General features: G+C 29.4%; 1 protein-coding gene across 6 annotated transcripts in view; it reads right to left on the bottom strand.

The window, feature by feature from the left end:
• Window positions 1-3,377: 3,377 nt before the first annotated feature.
• The window catches only part of LOC106080030 (poly(ADP-ribose) glycohydrolase-like), a 33,005-nt gene continuing 16,901 nt past the window's right edge, over window positions 3,378-19,481 (bottom strand). For all 6 annotated transcript variants that reach the window (XM_056020805.1, XM_056020804.1, XM_056020802.1 and 3 more), the window contains 13 exons: window positions 18,562-18,699; window positions 18,384-18,461; window positions 14,960-15,034; window positions 14,445-14,534; window positions 13,807-13,958; window positions 13,392-13,477; window positions 12,354-12,490; window positions 11,250-11,397; window positions 10,680-10,758; window positions 10,154-10,265; window positions 8,482-8,605; window positions 8,006-8,134; window positions 3,378-6,782 (listed from right to left, as the gene is read on the bottom strand). In XM_056020805.1, coding sequence (XP_055876780.1) covers window positions 6,640-6,782; window positions 8,006-8,134; window positions 8,482-8,605; window positions 10,154-10,265; window positions 10,680-10,758; window positions 11,250-11,397; window positions 12,354-12,490; window positions 13,392-13,477; window positions 13,807-13,958; window positions 14,445-14,534; window positions 14,960-15,034; window positions 18,384-18,461; window positions 18,562-18,699 — 1,491 coding nt within the window. In that variant the 3' untranslated portion in view covers window positions 3,378-6,639. The remainder of the gene's footprint in view (window positions 6,783-8,005; window positions 8,135-8,481; window positions 8,606-10,153; window positions 10,266-10,679; window positions 10,759-11,249; window positions 11,398-12,353; window positions 12,491-13,391; window positions 13,478-13,806; window positions 13,959-14,444; window positions 14,535-14,959; window positions 15,035-18,383; window positions 18,462-18,561; window positions 18,700-19,481) is intronic.

The following is a 19,481-nucleotide window of genomic DNA, read 5'->3' as shown; positions in this document are numbered from 1 at the left end:
TATATACTTTTTGTAAACTCTTTCTGCATTAGTTTCTTTAAATTTTCTATAGAGGTTTTCCTTCTGTTTACAAAGCTTCTTTAGTCTATTATTAAACCAGCATTTATTTATTTTGTTTGATGTGTATTTAGTTGGTATATGATTTTCTATAATGCTTTTAAGATGGTTTTTAATGAAATTCCAGAGGTCATCGACTGGTTGGTTAATGTCTTTTTCTAATAAGAATGTTTGTTGAAAGTTTAGTGCAGCTTGGTGTAGTTGTGTCAGGTTACATTTATTCCAGAGTAAGATTTTTCTTTTGGGTTTTGTATTGGCTACTGCTTTTATCTGACTGTGTATTTTTATGATCTCATGGTCTGATAGACCAGGGATAATTTCATAATCAACTACTAATCCAGGTCTGTTGGTTAAGAAGAGATCTAATGTGTTGTTTAATCTAGTTGGCTTTTTAATGATTTGATCTAAACTTAGGTTGTGTAAAGTTTCTATGAAAAGCTCATTTATGTCCTTAAGGTTTTGGTGTTTATCTATGGTTAGTGTTTTCCAATTTATATCAGGTAGGTTGAAATCACCCATAATCCAAAAAACTGCATTTTTATTTGTCTCTTTAAGTGTAGTAATCTGATTCTTTTAGCATTTCATTTAAAGAATTAACTCCATATGACGTCAAAGGAAAAAAAATTCCATTACGTCACATGTCCTAGTTAGACTAAAAAATGTCTTCTATACGAGCAGCTTCTCGAGGGTTCATAGACATTGGTGCACCGAGTGAGTTCTTTTAGCATTTCATTTAAAGAATTAACTCTATATGACGTCAAAGGAAAAAAAATTCCATTACGTCACACGTCCTAGTTAGACTAAAAAATGTCATCTTTACGAGCAGCTTCTCGAGGGATCATAGATATTGGTGCACTGAGTTTGTTCTTTTAGCATTTCATTTGATGGGCTAGTTAGACTTAATATATATATTAATATATATATATATATATAAACGGATTAAAGACACTTTTTTTTTGTTTTGTCTGTCAGTCTGTCTGTCCGTTATGTTAATAGCGAGAAAAAAAAAGACTAAAAGCTATTGAAAATCTGATTAAAATTTAATTTCCCTTCCGAAACATCGCATTAGTTTTAAGTTTCTATTATAGATTGTTCCGGATGTTTATATATTTATAGTGAGAGAAAATAAGAATACCAGATTAATCAAATGCCGTTAATTAAATTTGTAGGATGGTCTGTTATGAAAATTACATGTACCATAGCCTTATGGAGATTTTTTCAAACAATACTTTGGTGTTAGGAAGTTGTTTTCCTTAAAAATCGGAGCATAATATTAACAATAATTAGATTTTCTAACGTTTTAGCTAGAAAGTTAAATGTTAAACTATTTTTCATAAAAACTCCGGAACAATCAATTTTCGTAAATGAGAAAATTATTTGTTTTATTTATTAGAAGAGGGATTTCAAACATTTATTAGCGTTATTAGATTTTTCATATAAAATTCGGATCATTTTTGGCGACGATTTGTAAGAAAATTAAGGTAATGTAGTTCGATTTCTTTTTCGAAACAAAATCCGGAACATTATTTACCGATTAAACAAATTTTATTATGTTTCGACAAGAATATTAACTGTAAAATAAGTCTAAAAATTGATTTTCAATAGTCGTTTCTAGTTAATTACTTTCTTATTTTAAAATCCTAAATAACCTATTATCGATATTTTTGAAAAAAAAAATATTTGACATAAAGTTGTTTTAAATTAAAAATTCGGAACAATTGATATTGATAAATAAACTATAGTGAAGTTGTGTCAAAGAATATAAGTGTAATATTAGTCAATAATGCGATTTCAAACAATCATTTGACATAATTTATTTTTTATAAAACAATATCCGGAACAACTTTATAGTTAATAAAATATAAATCAGTATAGATATTTTAATTTAGCATTTATATGCTATTTACATTAAAAAACCGGAACAATATGTTAAAGATCATGTGTTTCTTGCAACGTTTAAGCTTGGAAATAAAATCTAATATAAGTTTGAAGAGCAAACAAATATTCATTGGCATTGATTTGTTTTTCACAAAACATCCGGAACAATCTATTATAGATACTTAAAACTATTGCAATATTTCTGAATGAAATATTAAAGGTTAAATCAGATTTACAATAGCCTCTAGTGTTATTTGTTAATCTAATCGTGACGGACAGACCGACCAACAGACAAAACGCACAAAAATAATCTTCTTTTATTTGGATGGGGGTACTAAACAAAAAATAAATAAAATCTGATTTTTTAAAAAAAGTTTAAGGAATTGGTTTAGCTCCACGACATGTTACGACGTTACGCTACTGCACAAAAGTCGCTGCATAAAAAGACCATTTTAAAAAATGTGCGTGATATTTACATACAAAATGCATTATTAGCCTTTATAAACAAACAGAAATGTTTTCTTTTAATTTTAGCAGCTTCTTGACCAGAAAAAACACCTTTAACAATTATTTATATTTGTTGTAAACATTTCTTGTACATTTTATAAATATATTTGACTTAGTGATACTGAAAATACATAAAAATTGTCCATCTTTGTTAGCATATTGTAACATTGCCTCCCTTACATTTACCTAATTGTTTTAGAATTGGTGTATTTTTCTGAAAAAATCGCTTGCATAATTAATTTTATAAATTAAACGGTTTGCTTTTAGAAAACCAAAAGTAGCCGTTGCACCTAAACTTTTCAAGCCGCATTTAGTGATGAAATAATATTTTTCATATCTCTTCTAGTTTTCGAGATCTGAGTGTGACAGACGGACAGACGGACATTTTGCACAAACCTAATAGCGGCTTTTTCCCCTTTCGGGGGCCGCTAAAAATGGCATAATATTTACTATTACAAAGTAAAGTAGAATTTAAATAGGTCAATGTCACAATCCCCTAACACAACAGAACAAATATAAAATATGTTAATCCGGCCTTTTAGAAAGAAATATAACATTTATTTACATAAGAAGGGCACAGTCCATGTCAACCAGTGTTTACCTAAGCATTACTTCAAGAGGTCTCTCGTCCATTCGTCTGTCAGTAATCTATTTCTGTTCTTAGTTTTAATGTACCGTCCCGTCACTAAGGAAATCCCAACTTATTTGCATCTTACTATTGAGTCATTAAATTTTCTAATGCCTACTTCATGTAGTCATTATAGCATCACCTTAGGCCCACATAGAGTTTACTGTTTAGTCAATATAACATTGTTAAATTAATAATGTTTTTACATTTTGATATAATTTTTCACTTTTAATAAAATTTTATTTGAAGTTTCCCTTTAATTAATTAATTAATTAGACACAACAAAATAACAACAAAACAAACAATATCAAATAACTTTTTTTTAATAACTAAAATCGTCTAGAATTCACTAAGTAACTGCTGAATTAAATTCTTTTCCCATTACCTATTGCTTACTTTGAGTAGCTACTAGCATCACAGAGTTGACTGTTCAGTCAATCAACATTGTTTTATTATTGTTTTAACAATTTTATATAATTTTTCATTTTTAATAACATTTTATTCGCCCAACAAGACAAGCTTTCTCAAGAATGTTTCCATGTTGATCCCACTAAAAGATAAATAAACACAGCCCATCAAGACAGAAAAAAAAAAAAACTGAAGAGGAAAGTGAGAATAAAGAATAAAACAAAATGTGGAACAATAAATGTAAAGATACATTAGAAACATCCTTCCGCATTTAAAGATATTAAGCTGAAAATGCATGTCAGTGAAGTTATGGACTGATTACTAGTTGTGTGTTCAGAAATCTTTTCAAATATTCTGTGGCATTTTACGTCTCGAGAGATGATCTTTTCCCTTTGCAACTTTTTGTGTGACTAAAGAGGCCAATCCTTGATACACAGCTGCGATCGCAGGTTGGGCATATATAATCACCAGGCGCCACAAATAAATACGCAATTATTTAATTTTTACAGCACTGCCAACAAGCAATATGGATGGCTGCCTGGTTGTGCGGTTTGGACTGTCGTTCAGATTTGTTGATGGTCCTGGGTTCAAACCCTGCCCGCTCCCATCCCCGTCGTCCTGCAGGAGGTTTGGACTAGGAAGTAATTATCTTCAGCTCTGAAGGAACATTCGAAACATGCAAAACAAACAATATTTCAGCTAAAAGAGCTGGAATACCATAACACATGAAAGAGCTAACATTATTTACATGCCGATGATATTTGTAAGTTTTCAATGAAAATATTTGAAAAAAAAAACAAAAAAAAAAAAAAAATTGTAACCAGCTCAAGAAAGGTCTTAAAAACATGAGACCTTAGTTTTAAGAAGCTTGCTCAAGAATGTTTCCACCTTGATCCAAATAAAAGATAAAACACAGCTGCACTCCAGTTCTGAGGACTACATAACTAGTAGATGGAAAATAGGATTTGCAAGGTGAACTAAAGCTGATGCATTGGTGGCAGTACTGACTTGTTATTATACCTTGAATTAAACTCCACAAATCTGTTCGAATTTGGCTACAAGTTAGTTTCAAATGAGAGCACAAAAACTACAAGTATAAAGCATCAATGAACAATAGGAACAAACATTATTTCAACATTCCCAATATTGAATGTACCCAAAAAGAACATTGAAATCATGAATTTGATCAAAAGTTATCTACTATCAAAAATTGTGTCATGTCCGTTTTATGTGCCATATATTTTTACAATTATAATACTAACTGGTGTTTAGAAAATATGTTAAATACTATTGAGGTTATTTTTTTAGGAATGATACAGTTTGAAATTTAGTAATGTTACACTGCTTCAATAATTTTATGTCTCAGCTATAGACTGCCTATATATTCTCTCTGCTATCCAGCCTATAAAAAAGCTTCATTATCAGTGACAAAAAAAGATAAGGAAATCAACTTTGTTACAAGTCCTAACAATTGAGTTACAACATGGAGGACACAAGTCTCTTCAAAATGGTTGCTTAAGAATACTAAGCAATTAAAAAATGCACTCAAAACTAATGAGTTTTTTAAAGCAGATTCTTTCTTAGGTAAATCCAGAAATTATTTTTTGCTTAAAAAATGTGAAAGCTTTGATAATAGTAAAAAAAAAATTGTAATGCTTGTTAATAAATGTAAATGCAAAATTCCACTCATTCATTGATCAAGAGATTTCTGAATCTAACAAAGGGAATTGCTTCAAATTTTGTACACTGGTTTCTCTTACCATTAAGGTGCTCATTACGATAGATTTGCAATCTTATGGTAACTTTTATATTTAGTTTTCAGTACTTTCTCTAAATCACCACAGTATATATTTGAAAAATCTATATGTAAAGCCTTAATACAAATGTTTAATAGCGTAAGATATACTTTTATCCTTAATTTAAGCACTGAATACTCTTTAGCGCATAAATCATCACTGTAGACTTTTATAAAAGCAATTTGATATTTCTTTATTCCCCCCCCCCTTAAATAATACCATCTAGTTGTATGAATGTACAAAGTTATAAAAACAAAATGTATGTTGGAGCATTTTTCTATTTTGTTGCCTCTGGAGACATAAAAATAAGGTGAAGTACCCGTTTCAGACCTTGCAATCAGATGATGTAAAGATCCTCTTTTTCTATGGCTGAGGGTTAATGAGGGAGTCATGTGGCCAGTACAATGGCCAACTGCCATTACTATTCCCAACAAATGTCAGGTACCCATCAGAGTTGGGTGAATTCAGGGAGGGGGGTGGTTTCTAAGAATCCAGAATTTCAAAATCTCAGTCTTAACCCTTCAAGTGCTGAGTTGTTTTTTTTTTTACAAGAGTGCGTACAATAAGTGTTTTGAGGCTAAACTACCACACGCATCTAAAGGGTTAAGCAAGATTCTATTCTTGTACCTAGCGAAACACTTTGAGAATTGTTAAATAAGGTAGAAGAAAAAGATCCACAATGGACAAAGTCACTAAGTGACAAGACGACAAGGTAGTTATTTCCTTAAACTATTTTTATAAATGAAATACATTGACAACAAGAAAATTGTTTGAAAAAAATCTATGGAAACAATTTAAAATAAAGATATATTTTATTATCAAATTATTTTAATAAGCAGACAATATCTAAACAAATAAAAACTTTCAAAAGATGAAGAATTTTAAGTAACACTCAGGCATCTAAAGTCATATAGTGACAATGTTTATTTCCATGTTAATGCTTAAAAAATAAATTTAACTTATTAGAAATCTATAACTACTCATTATATTTTTTATACTAATAAAAAAAATCAATTTCTAAATTACATTTTTTCTAAACTGTCTAAAGAGGATGAAAGAAAATAATTGATTTAGAGACTAAAAAAAAATCAATATCCAACTAGAAACATAATTATGGAAACTGCTAGAAAAATGACTGATGTGGAAGTTTACGTTAATATTAGAGGAAAAACTAAAAAAAAAATACAACTTCCAATTTACAAATATTAGCTATACAGCTAATTTAATGAAACTTCCTAATTTAAAAGACAAGGTAATGTCTCATTGTTAATAAATTGACATATTTACAAAATATTAGTAACATAGTATAAAGGATGTTTGTATGTATCCATATATACAAATGATAAAAGTAACATATTTGCATTCTTAGTTTTCATCACCACTGTTAGTTGTACTCTGAGAGTCTGTAGACTTTGTGACATGTCTTCCAGTTTTCTTGAAAATAAACTCAAACAATGTTTGCCTTGAATGACTTTCTTCGTATTCAGATATCCACATCATCATTTTACCTAGTGGAAATCACATTTTTTTTTTTATCATTGGTAGCATTAAATCAGGTCATTTTATTTACATTTTTAAAAAAAAGTTCACTTTGTATCAAATTAATTAAAAGAAACTTCCCTGCATGCTAAATTTAAGGAAAATAAAAATAAATAATTACATAATAAACAAAAAAGCATTAAAAGCAATTTTCTAATTTTACTTAGTGAATTAGTGAAAAAAAAAGGAATTTATGTTTTAAAATAAGCAGCTGAAAAAAATGTTCCTTCTTATGACCAATTCTTGCAATAGTATATAAATAATTAATTCAAACTGAAAATAAACCACTTATGGATTAATTAATTATCATACAGTGAATTGTATTTCAAAGAGCATGGCATTTTGAGAGCAAATTTGTTTTTTTAGGCTATTAGGGATTTTCACAGTAAACTAAACAATGTTAATGACACTAAATTAATTTTTAAGCTTGCATACAACACTAAGAAAAAAAAAGGAGCTACACATAAAAGACCTTATAAAATTTCATTCAGTAGGACTAAAAAGTGAAGAAAAACAAAACTAAAAAAAACCCCCATAGCTTATCAATACTTCCCAGTAAATCAGATGAAATGAAATTGATGAAAAATAATATTTCATTAAACAAAGATGTTATAATTTTATAAGACTATTTTATACTTTATAGATCTTCACTTGTGTTCATAGTTTAGCACTGAAACAGAGACTCCCTTAGTATTGATAACTCACTAGCAATATGTTGTTGACATATTTCCTTTAAAATAGCTTGTTGAAAATAAGATATTCAAAAATACAAATGACATGCTATTAATTACCCAACAGAGTCTTATGATCACTTGGCCAAATTAACCAACAATAAAATGACATTGACAAACAATTCATTTTAATATTTGTTAGTTTGGATTTTTGACACATCAAAACAATTCATAAAATTAATGTTCAATAGGTTTAGTGAAAACAAAATACATGAAATGGAAGAAGCAAAAGATTTTAAACCTTGTAATACTTTTTATAAAATTGTTTCCATGATGATAGAATTTTGATAATACAAAAATTAACAAATAATTTTATCATGACTATATTGACTAATTGACTCAATGTATAATAGACAATGTTAGACTGAAAAAATATTTTTCTCAGCATTACAAATTTTTTTTTAACAAAAATACAAAATAACTAAACCAGTATTTATACAGACAGTGATATAGCTACTTACTAATTTTAATGTTGTATCCATGTAACACGGAATGCAGCAATTGCAAATCTCTCGTAAACTCAGCATCACCAAAAGTACAGTAGTAGATTTCACGTCCAGCATAACTAGCCGCCATCATCTGTATAACAGCTGCAATATATACAAAAAGTTAAGCCAGCACGCTGACTAAAGAAATAAAAAGCACTCTGTGATAATAGCCCATGAAATAATGAAGTCTGTGGGCAGTTTCTACAGATGTTAGTCAAATATTGCTTATCAAATCAATAAAAAAATACTTTGAATGTCTTTATTTTGGCTTCTGTTAAAAAAAACTATGACTATGAGATCTGAGAGCTTTTAGTTACCCGGAATCATATAAATTGAGTCAATAAAATTAAAGATATTAGATTTTCATATGCTTTATTTAATAATGAAATATTATAACATCCTAGGAATGGAATTAACTATTTTGTAATTCATATCTTTTAAATTATCACCTTTTAAATGTTTGTCTCCCTTGAATGCACCACATCCCCAGTTTCCAGTACACACACGAGATGGATGGTAACCAGCATTTTGATGTTCAGATTTTCTGTAGACATCATGAAATGCACAGTAAGCCTGAAAACAAAGTTTTGTAGATGATTTATACTTTGGTCAAGAATAAATATAACAAGTACTAAATTGTGAAGGTTTGCACAGCATCACGTGGACATCTAAAAATTGACTAACGTTTACTTATGCATTCATATCAATGTCTTTCTAATCTAATCAATCTTATAAGAAATCCAAACTTCATAAAGTCATTAATTTTCCTCACTGATTAAGGCAACTTGTTGCACTTACAAAGAACACTAACAAAGAAAGATTTTGTAAGTGTTTGTCCAAGTAAATGGAATAAAATGTATAGTTCAAATTAAATTATGCTTTTGAGTTTTACATCAAAGTCTAGTGTATAAGGTTCAATTTAATTTTAATTGTATATCCTAACTGTATCCCTAAATAGCATCTGAATAAATCACAATATTTCACTTGAGTGTTACAAAGCTTATATTAACTCTGTGTGTCTGTCAGATCAAGATGAAATTTTGCACAATTGTTTCTTTTACCTCACAAAGCAAGAATCAATTTTAAAAAAATCACCAATTAGTTAATTAACTATTTGTACTTTATTATTTTGTTTGTTATCAAACAAGGGAAAGAAACTTTACTTGACTGATATGATGCTATAAGTTAAATTAGTCCCCTTTATACTAACAATAGATCACTATAAAACCTTCAATTTTCATAAACACTTCGCTGGCACATTGCTTAGTGTGTTGGCTTGAGGAGGTTTGAGGATGCCTAAGCCCTCGAATTCAGGTTGTTCACCTTTTTTTTTAATAAAAGCATTTAAACCACTTACACTGATACCCCCTTCAGACTAATTGACACAACAACCGTTAGCATAAGTTTGTTGTTGTTTTTTTATACCTTTTTCTTGTTTTAAATTGTATTTCAGTATGGTATTTAATTTATTATAGTAACATAGTGCCTTTGATTTATAATTTCTTTCACTGGTTTACAATAAATAAAGTCAAAGTAAAATTCCAAACAAAAGAAATTAAACACAAACTTAGGGTATACATTTTTTAAAGATCCTACTTAGAAGATGAAAAAACATCTCTTACATCTCTCAACACATATTAATAATATTAATATATATATATATATATAATATATATATATATATAATATATATAATATATATTATATTAATTGACATAATTATATAATTATCATATTTTTTAAAACATTGCCATTTTATAAGACTAATATTCAAACATGAATTTATAACTACAATGAAAATAGATTTGTTATGTCCCTTGAAAAGTGAACTGTCCGGCCTAGCACCCTTTTATAGAATTCAGAAATAAAAATCTGGAATATTATTCAATCTATCAAATCACAAGTATTTAATGAGAAGTATATTAGAACTTCAGTAGTTTAGAATGATTTTGGACAGGATTCTAACTTCATCTCAGTAACCAATGGTTCAGTTACTATTCAATACCATTAAGTATCATAAAATTATGTCAATTTCAAGCTGTTTTTCTAGTTTTGAATTGTTGGCATAGTGATAATTGCACATTTCAAGTGATAGGTTTTCAAGAGTTAAAACCTATTCACCTTGTTAAGCTCTCTTTTCAAAGGATAAAGCTTGAATTGATCTCTTGGATTGCCACGAACAACAAGTGCATCCATAGCTACCACATCAATCATACGTCTTCCCCAGCTGTCCCTGAAAACATATATATTGAAAACATTTATATTAATAACTGATTCAATATATGAAAATATATTGTGAAAAAAAGGAGTACCACTGTTCTGCATCACTAACATGTATTAGCTTATTATTATTGTGTCTAGAGTTGGAAATTTTGTGACTGTTGATTTGAAGGCTTTATCTCAAATAAATACTAGATACTGATATAAGTGAAGTGGGTTTTGCACATTGTCATTGAACTTAAATATAAATAAATTTAACATGCAGAGCAATAAAATAATTTTTTAAAATTGCCTAACGCTTGAAGAAAATTCCTTTGTAGTAAAAAAAAAAAGTTTAGATATAACTCTTGAAAAACTTAGACAAGCAAATGAACTTATTCATTATTGTAGTCACTAGAACTAGATCTAGGTTTGACTGCCAACTCACCAGCTGGTTTGATCTATATAGTTCCCAGCAAATTTAAATGTGTCAGAGTAGCCAGTGTATTTACAAAACCTTTCACAACCTTTTTGAGATGAAATTAAAAAAAGAAGAAATCATTTAGAGCTGATTAAAATGAAATGTATCACAGTATTGTGAATTTGTTTGAGTAACAATTGTAAGGATATTTATACTAATACTGGGTTAATAGAATGATATAATCTTTCTATTCTTTGTCCCACATTAATGATGACAAGTTTGGTTGTTAACATAATAACACTAGAGGTTTGGGATCAGACACAGAAAGACATTCCCAAAGTATAAAGAATAAAGCTCTGTTTAAATACCACATAGAGCTAAAATGTCTGAATCAACAAAGTAATGGCACATTGACCCTATTGAAATATTATATGAATGTCTTGAGAAAAGTTTCCCAATAAAATCTTAATGTTGTCTTATTTTATCTGCATCAAATTAGACAATAAATACTTGTGACTTGATTGATTGAAATCCATCCTATAATAAGATTGCTGTATAAAACGAAATTGTATTCCATATTAAGGTAAATATATGTACCTGTCATAATAAGAACTTCATTGTCCAATAAAGTTTCAGTAAACAGCCGAGAGACAATCATCTCAGGACATATGATAAATCTTATTTCCTCTTGAACCAGACCTCTACCCAGAACACCACCCCCAACCAGTTTGTTAGCGAAGTCAGCCTTTGGATGGGAAAAAAAGAAACAAGCGTCATATAACATAGTTGTAGTTTGCTCTCTCTGGAGCACTTTGGTAGATTTATTGATTCTCAATGAACATATGAACTATCTTTTTATCAGTCTTAAAAATTGAAGTTTTTTAATAATAATACTTTTTATTATTCATGAGGAAAGTTGTCTTACAATTTGTGCATTTAAAGAAATATATGACAACTATAGAAACAAAATGTACATTCACACTAGTTTCACTCAAACGTTACAAGAGAGGGTGTTTCTTTTATTTAAAAAATCTTTTTACTTTTGTTACAAATGTTTCTAATAGTTGTCCGAATAGAGTTTGTTTGCTAGCAATTACTTTACTAACAGCATTTATTTTAATTTTAAGATTGCCATACCAGGCAGTGATATTGAAACTTAAAATACTGTAGATGCGAGCTTGGTAAAACATTGACAAGGCCTTTTTGCTAACTATTTTACAAACTTTACTCAAAATAGCTGATTTCTCTTTCTTCACTTCCATGGACAGAATTCTTTTCAGTTTTATAAAAAAGACAAACTGCTAATAAAGCCAGCACAACAACGAACTGCCATTACTTTCTCCAACTAATGTCAGATATCCATTATCAACCACCAAAATTCTAATTTGTCTCCTTAAATTTCCCCAATATCATCCATCTTATCTTTGACTTGTTTTCCTTTAACCCTCTCATTTTATCCAGCTATCTCTTTTTATAGGACACAATCCAACTATCTTCTGCTTTGTCATTTTTTCGTTTGCCTTGTACTGCCTCTGGCAGGATAATTTTTTACAAAATTATTGAGTCTTGTCACATGCACAAACTATCCATGCTTTGAACATGAAAAAGCTGAGTCAATCGATTTAAAAACAGACAGTTTACATACGTTTCTTTTTGCACAGACCAGAGCAAAATAAAGTTATATACTAAACTGTATGTTACCTGAAGCATTTCAGTTCCAACATCCTCTATGGAACCTTCTGCATCCACAGTCATATTTGTAAATTCGTTTTCTAGGCTTTTCCAGTCTGGGTTATCACGTTCATATTGTCTGGAAAATGTTAAGGTTCCTGTTGGCACTTTGAACAAGAAAAAAAAATGTGATGAATTTGGTTGTTATGTTTTAAAATAATTAAATACATTAGAAACCTAAATGAAGTAATTCAGTTTAATTAGATGGAGATGTATGACTGACTAGAGTTTATTGACAGTCACTTGAAGTACTTTCTAACAAAGTCTATATGCAGAGATAGTTTTGATTGGTATAACAACTATTTGAGGAAGTGTCAGTTACAATAAAGTAATGCAAAGAATGTGATAATGCATTGTTGTTTTTTTCTGTTGAATTTTGTAATTACCACCTTTTAAGATAATTAGAAATGACTCATTTTGAGATGAAGAGTTGATTACATGTTTAAGAATAATTGTTCATTTGTAAGTAATAAAAATTTACCAGTGGAATAATAAAAAGTTGTAATTCAATTTTTTTCTTTGTTGACTTTTTAGTGCTATTAGAAATATTGAAACTTTGAAGTGTTCTTTAAACAAAAGAGAAGGTATATAGCAACAAAAGAGCCTTAATATTGTAATATGGACAGCAGCTGGTACAAGAGATGTCACTTTTGATTTGTGGTTACAATAAATTAAGACTTAAATCTTGCCACTTTGGCCATTGTATGGTGACATGTATGCACTATGCAAAACAGCAGGGTTTCTGTCCAGGGCTTTTGCAAGAGAGGATTTGAACCTCTAAAGCCCTCACTCAAATGGAGTTTGATGATGATGATTGTTAACTCAAGAAGGTTCCATGATGCTCCAAGCCATCAAATATTGAGTATGGTAAAAAGAAAGAGGAGTAGAAAAAAAAAAAACTTCAGCAGACAAGATTGAAATTAAAAAGTGTTAAACCCAAGATTCAATGTATTACAAATGAGGTCTCAACTTCTAAAAGTCTAGTAATGGGCAAAAAAAAACACTTACTTTTCTTAGTAACTCTCTCAAAGTAATTGAGCAAACATTTCAGTTTCTCTATCTTTCTCTCTTTCCCAGGACCACCACTATAAAGACTAGAAGTATCACAAGAAAAAGAAATTCATTAATTTTACAACTGGTGAATAATCAGAAATACCCTGTTAATTAGATATGATTAGATCAGCAGTCCTTGTAGTCTCATCCAGAGAAAGGTTTTTTTTTACAACTCTCTACATTATTTTACTATATTTTAATTTATATCTCTTTTGGCCTGCTTTTCATTTCATTAAGTATGCCTTTTGGAGTTTCAACTTAAATTGTAGTTGAAACTGAATCAACAACTCTTTCGCAATATGCCAGTGTTGACATCAAGATTGACAACTGCTGCTTTAGTGGGTTGTAGAATGTACAGAAAAGAACTTACTTGTTAAAGTTGATGTCTGGTAAACTAACACTTTTGGTGTTGACATTTCTGGTTGGAAATGTACAGAAAAAAGCATTGGCAAGAAGGCTGGCTGCTTGCTGTTGGCTCATGGTAACTTTCATTGATTTATTTTGTTTCAAAATAGGAAGTGGCTGGGAAAAAAAGTGCAGAAAAAATAAATTACATAAATAGACAAATTAGTTTCCATTGGTTTGCTTAAATTCTAAATATGTTAATACTGAATAACCATTTGTAGTATTTTTATTTCTTGTTAGCAATTATTGAGATAAAAAAATAAGCAGGTCACAATAATAAACTGAATAAGGAAATTTAAAATCAGTGCCTGGCATTGGATCATACAATGTGAATTTAGTTATTTGGTTTACTATTTATTAAATAATCACTTATCAGGATCAAAATAGCTTTACCTCACAAAAAACAAACAAACAAAAAAACAACAACATGTAAATAGCTGATAAGTAAAAATGTAATTTATAAACCTGATGCTACAGAATATGTCACAATTTCTAGCACTGAGTATTGTAACAGCATATATGCAAGTGTAACTCATCAACTAAATGCTTAGAAATGAATATAGTAGAAGTTGCAATTTATGTCCAAATAAATATTCTACTTACTTTTGTGCAAATATCACTTAATCTGAGGGCTAAATTACACATTTCAGGAAGAGTTTTCTGAAAAAAAATGTCCTTTTCATGCTGGTCCAGCTGTAAAATTATTGAATATTGCTAATTGAAATGCATTTTAATAAAACATGTTAAGCAATTTAAATCATTTATTTTAAAGGTAAGTCTGTTTGTAAGTGTCTCATTAATCTAAGTTTAAAAAGAAAAAATGTATCTTATATCTTGAAGAAAAAAACATTATGCAGTTTAAGAACTGTCTCCTAAACTAGTTTTAATGTTAATTTACATCATTAAAGAAATGTTTTTGAAATTGTAAAAAACTTTTCTGTATGTATCTGCTTATCTACCTCCCAACCACCTACCACACTTCATTACCAGTTTCCAGGCTCAGTCTAAAGAGAGTGTTGAACTGGATATCTTTTTTCTAAGCAAGAAATGGCTCTATTTAAATATCACTGACTTATAAAGTAAAAATCTTAAACCAAATAAGAAAAAAAATGTCTTACATTTTCAAAAAAGTCATACAATGTGTCGAAATTCCATCTATGCTTGAAGTGTACATTATAAGACTTTATAGCACTCTAGAAAGAAAAAGTTGAAATATCTGGCAATATTACAAACTAATTGGATACTTTTTAACATGTATTTTACTAATAAAGGGAAAATATAATTATCAGGTGTAAACTTTAATTCAGAAGGTCAATGTAATTTAAAGAAATTTCATTTAATTGGACTAAAGGACAATATTTCTTTCAATGTTCATTTTTTTTTTAGTTATTTATAAACACAATGTAAATGGTATTAAACCAAAATCATTAAGATAGCTTCACAACAATGTTCTAAGCTAAGGAATGACACAAATTATCAGTGAATAAAGCATTTATTGTTAGTTGATTTGAATGAACCACCATAACTAGAAATCACTGGTTATTGGCCCACACTTGTCACTAGAAATCTGCTTGGAAACCTTAAGATAAATTGGAGCATACAGCTACCATGTTGTTTTTTTTAAAACCTCCCCCTCCCCAAGAGGCGCAATAATTATGCTTATTGATAGAATACAGTAAGAGTAGGGAGAAGGAGAGGGTGCTCATTTAGGGGACAAAATAGCTGCAATACTTTACAAACTAAACAATAGTTTTGACATCAACACCTTGTATACATCCAGGGCCGGTCCTACAGGTTACGGGGCCCTATGCGAAACAGATTGCGCAGGGCCTAATTTGCGTTGTAATAAGGATAATAAGTAAAAATTAAGATTTCATATTAGAAAATAAATTCGTCTTTGCATTTTATTTATAGTTTACTAAGTACAAATACACTGTTAAATTAACTTTACAGTAGATAGTAGTATTCCAACAAAACGCCGATAAACATTCAGATCTGCCTTTTAGATTTACTATCGACTAGCAAAATATCATTTTTTTTTTTCGCAGAGGTCGAGATAGATTTAGATCTATATTTGTATGCCAGTGACTATTAAAGTAAATTAAGTATTTGAACTTTTGTTTTGGTTAAAATTCGGCTTATTATTACATTTTTATTAAATGAAAGCTGACTAAGATGTTGCATTTAGTTGGGTTTTTTTTATCACGCGTAGGATTGGCGTTTTCCATATTGAATGACACCCCGAAATGACAATTTTGTCTGTTTTAAGGAGATTTGCATCAGTTTTCAGAAGATTTTAATAATTTCAGGAGATTTTCATGACTTTTTCTTATATTTTATAATTTCAGGAGAATTCCAGGAACCCTTTAATAAATTAAAATGGTTTGATTTAATAATTTAGACCTAGAATTCGTATTGGGCGGGGCCCACTGCGGCAGCATAGGCCTAAGACCGGCCCTGTATACATCGTACATTTCAAATATGCTGAAAAGCAAAGCAAAACAAAGCAAGTTACTTATTACTTGCATTGATCTAAGCTAAAACAAATTGAAACATACCATAAACTGTACTATATACAGTGATTATACAACAAATGTGTCTGTACTTATTAGACAGATTGTTTCTATGAGCAGTATTTAAAACAAAGCAATAATTAATGTACAGTGAATGTCAATCAAATGACACTACAAAGTAAGCCAAGAGTTCACATCATCTTAACAACACAACTAATAAAGTAGCACATCATCTTAACAACACAACTAATAAAGTAGCACATCATCTTAACAACACAACTAATAAAGTAGCACATCATCTTAACAACAACACTAATAAAGTAGCACATCATCTAATAACACAACTAATAACGTAACACATCATCTAACAACACAACTAATAAAGTAGCACATCATCTAACAACACAACTAAAAAAGTAGCACATCATCTTAACAACAACACTAATAAAGTAGCACATCATCTTAACAACACAACTAATAAAGTAGCACATCATCTTAATAACACAAATAATAAAGTAGCACATCATCTAACAACACAACAGATAAAGTAGCACATCATCTAACAACACAACTAATAAAGTAGCACATCATCTTAACAACACTAATAAATTAGTACATCATCTAACAACACAACTAAAAAAGTAGCACATCATCTTAACAACAACACTAATAAAGTAGCACATCATCTTAATAACACAACTGATAAAGTAGCACATCATCTAACAACACAACAGATAAAGTAGCACATCATCTAACAACACAACTAATAAAGTAGCACATCATCTTAACAACACAACTAATAAAGTAGCACATCATCTTAACAACACAACTAATAAAGTAGCACATAATCTTAACAACACAACTAATAAAGTAGCACATCATCTTAACAACACAACTAATAAAGTAGCACATCATCTTAACAACACAACTAATAAAGTAGCACATCATCTAACAACACAGCTTATACAGTAGCACATCATCTTAACAACACAACTAATAAAGTAGCACATCATCTTAACAACACAACTAATAAAGTAGCACATCATCTAATAACACAACTAATAACATAGCACATCATCTAACAACACAACTAATAAAGTAGCACATCATCTAACAACACAACTAAAAAAGTAGCACATCATCTTAACAACAACACTAATAAAGTAGCACATCATCTTAATAACACAACTAATAAAGTAGAACATCATCTTAATAACACAACTAATAAAGTAGCACATCATCTAACAACACAACAGATAAAGTAGCACATCATCTAACAACACAACTAATAAAGTAGCACATCATCTTAACAACACAACTAATAAAGTAGCACATCATCTTAACAACACAACTAATAAAGTAGCACATCATCTTAACAACACAACTAATAAAGTAGCACATCATCTTAACAACACAACTAATAAAGTAGCACATCATCTAACAACACAACTAATACAGTAGCACATCATCTTAACAACACAACTAATAAAGTAGCACATCATCTTAACAACACAACTAATAAAGTAGCACATCATCTAATAACACAACTAATAACGTAGCACATCATTTAACAACACAACTAATAAAGTAGCACATCATCTAACAACACAACAGATAAAGTAGCACATCATCTAACAACACAACTAATAAAGTAGCACATCATCTAACAACACAACTAATAAAGTAGCACATCATCTTAACAACACAACTAATAAAGTAGCACATCATCTAACAACAACACTAATAAAGTAGCACATCATCTTAATAACACAACTAATAAAGTAGCACATCATCTAACAACACAACTAATAAAGTAGCACATCATCTTAACAACACAACTAATAAAGTAGCACATCATCTTAACAACACAACTAATAAAGTAGCACATCATCTTAACAACACAACTAATAAAGTAGCACATCATCTTAACAACACAACTAATAAAGTAGCACATCACCTAACAACAACACTAATAAAGTAGCACATGATCTTAACAACACAATTAATAAAGTAGAAGATTAAGAATTACCTCCAATTCAAAAACACCTGCAATATTTTTTTTAAGTGCACATTGTATTCTCTCCCATCTTGACTGTGATGAGGATTTCTTAAAAAAAAAAATCAATTAGCCAAACCTTTGATTATAAAGTCTATTTTATGTTTTTTAGATATTTTTTATTCTATTAATTTCAAAGCATAAAACTTACTTCATATTTATTGTGTTTATATTCAGGATTAAAGAAATATGGCATAATAACTTGACTTGAGTCAGGTCTATATCGATTTTCAGATGGATTCAAATTTGAAGGATATGGTTTAGGAATGGATGTAGGTTCCCAAGACTCCTGTATTAAATGATAGATTCATAAAACAATTCAGACATTCAGTAAAATGATTTTAATAAAAATCCATGTAAAAATAATGTGGCAAATTAGTCAGAAAAGCTATGCTTATTTTTAATCTCAGGATAGGAGTTTAGGACTTAAAGGAATTTTAGGCAAAGGATGCTTGTTATTTGGTGAATTAATAAAGGTCATTGAGCTGCACAATGCTATCAGTAATTGGCTACTAAGAACATTAATATACAACTTTACATCATATTAATGATTTTTTTTTGTTTACTTTTGCTTGTAGTTATTGTTTTATGAATGCTTGTTGATGTGTTGTTTCTAATATTAGTTTTTTTTGTCTTGGTCTTTTCTTTCTTCATTCTATAATTCTACTAGAGTAACAGCCTTAAAATAAAGCAAAATGTGTCAAAACTACTTAAATTCATCATATAAATATATCATTCTAGTTTTTAGTTAGTTCCCAAAATGATGAAAATAAAATATCTCTAAAAGTGAACAACTTGAATTAATTAATGAGTTTTGTAAATTGAAACACTTTTATTTTTTTTAATTCTAAGGCATTATTATTTAGAGTACCACCCCTCTTCTTTTTTAAAAAAGAAGAGGGAACATCTTGTTAACATTTTTTGAACCTTGTAACTCACCATTATCAAGACTATGGTGTTCAATTCAGCATTTGTCAACAGAGAAACTACATTAATATTAACTTTAAACAGTAGCTGAGAAAGTATACAGTTTTAGATTATATTAAACCATTTAAAACAATAGCAGACACA

The sequence above is a fragment of the Biomphalaria glabrata genome, chromosome 2, assembly GCF_947242115.1.
Source record: "Biomphalaria glabrata chromosome 2, xgBioGlab47.1, whole genome shotgun sequence".
NCBI lineage: Eukaryota > Metazoa > Mollusca > Gastropoda > Planorbidae > Biomphalaria > Biomphalaria glabrata.
This window is presented reverse-complemented; position numbering and strand designations above follow the sequence as displayed.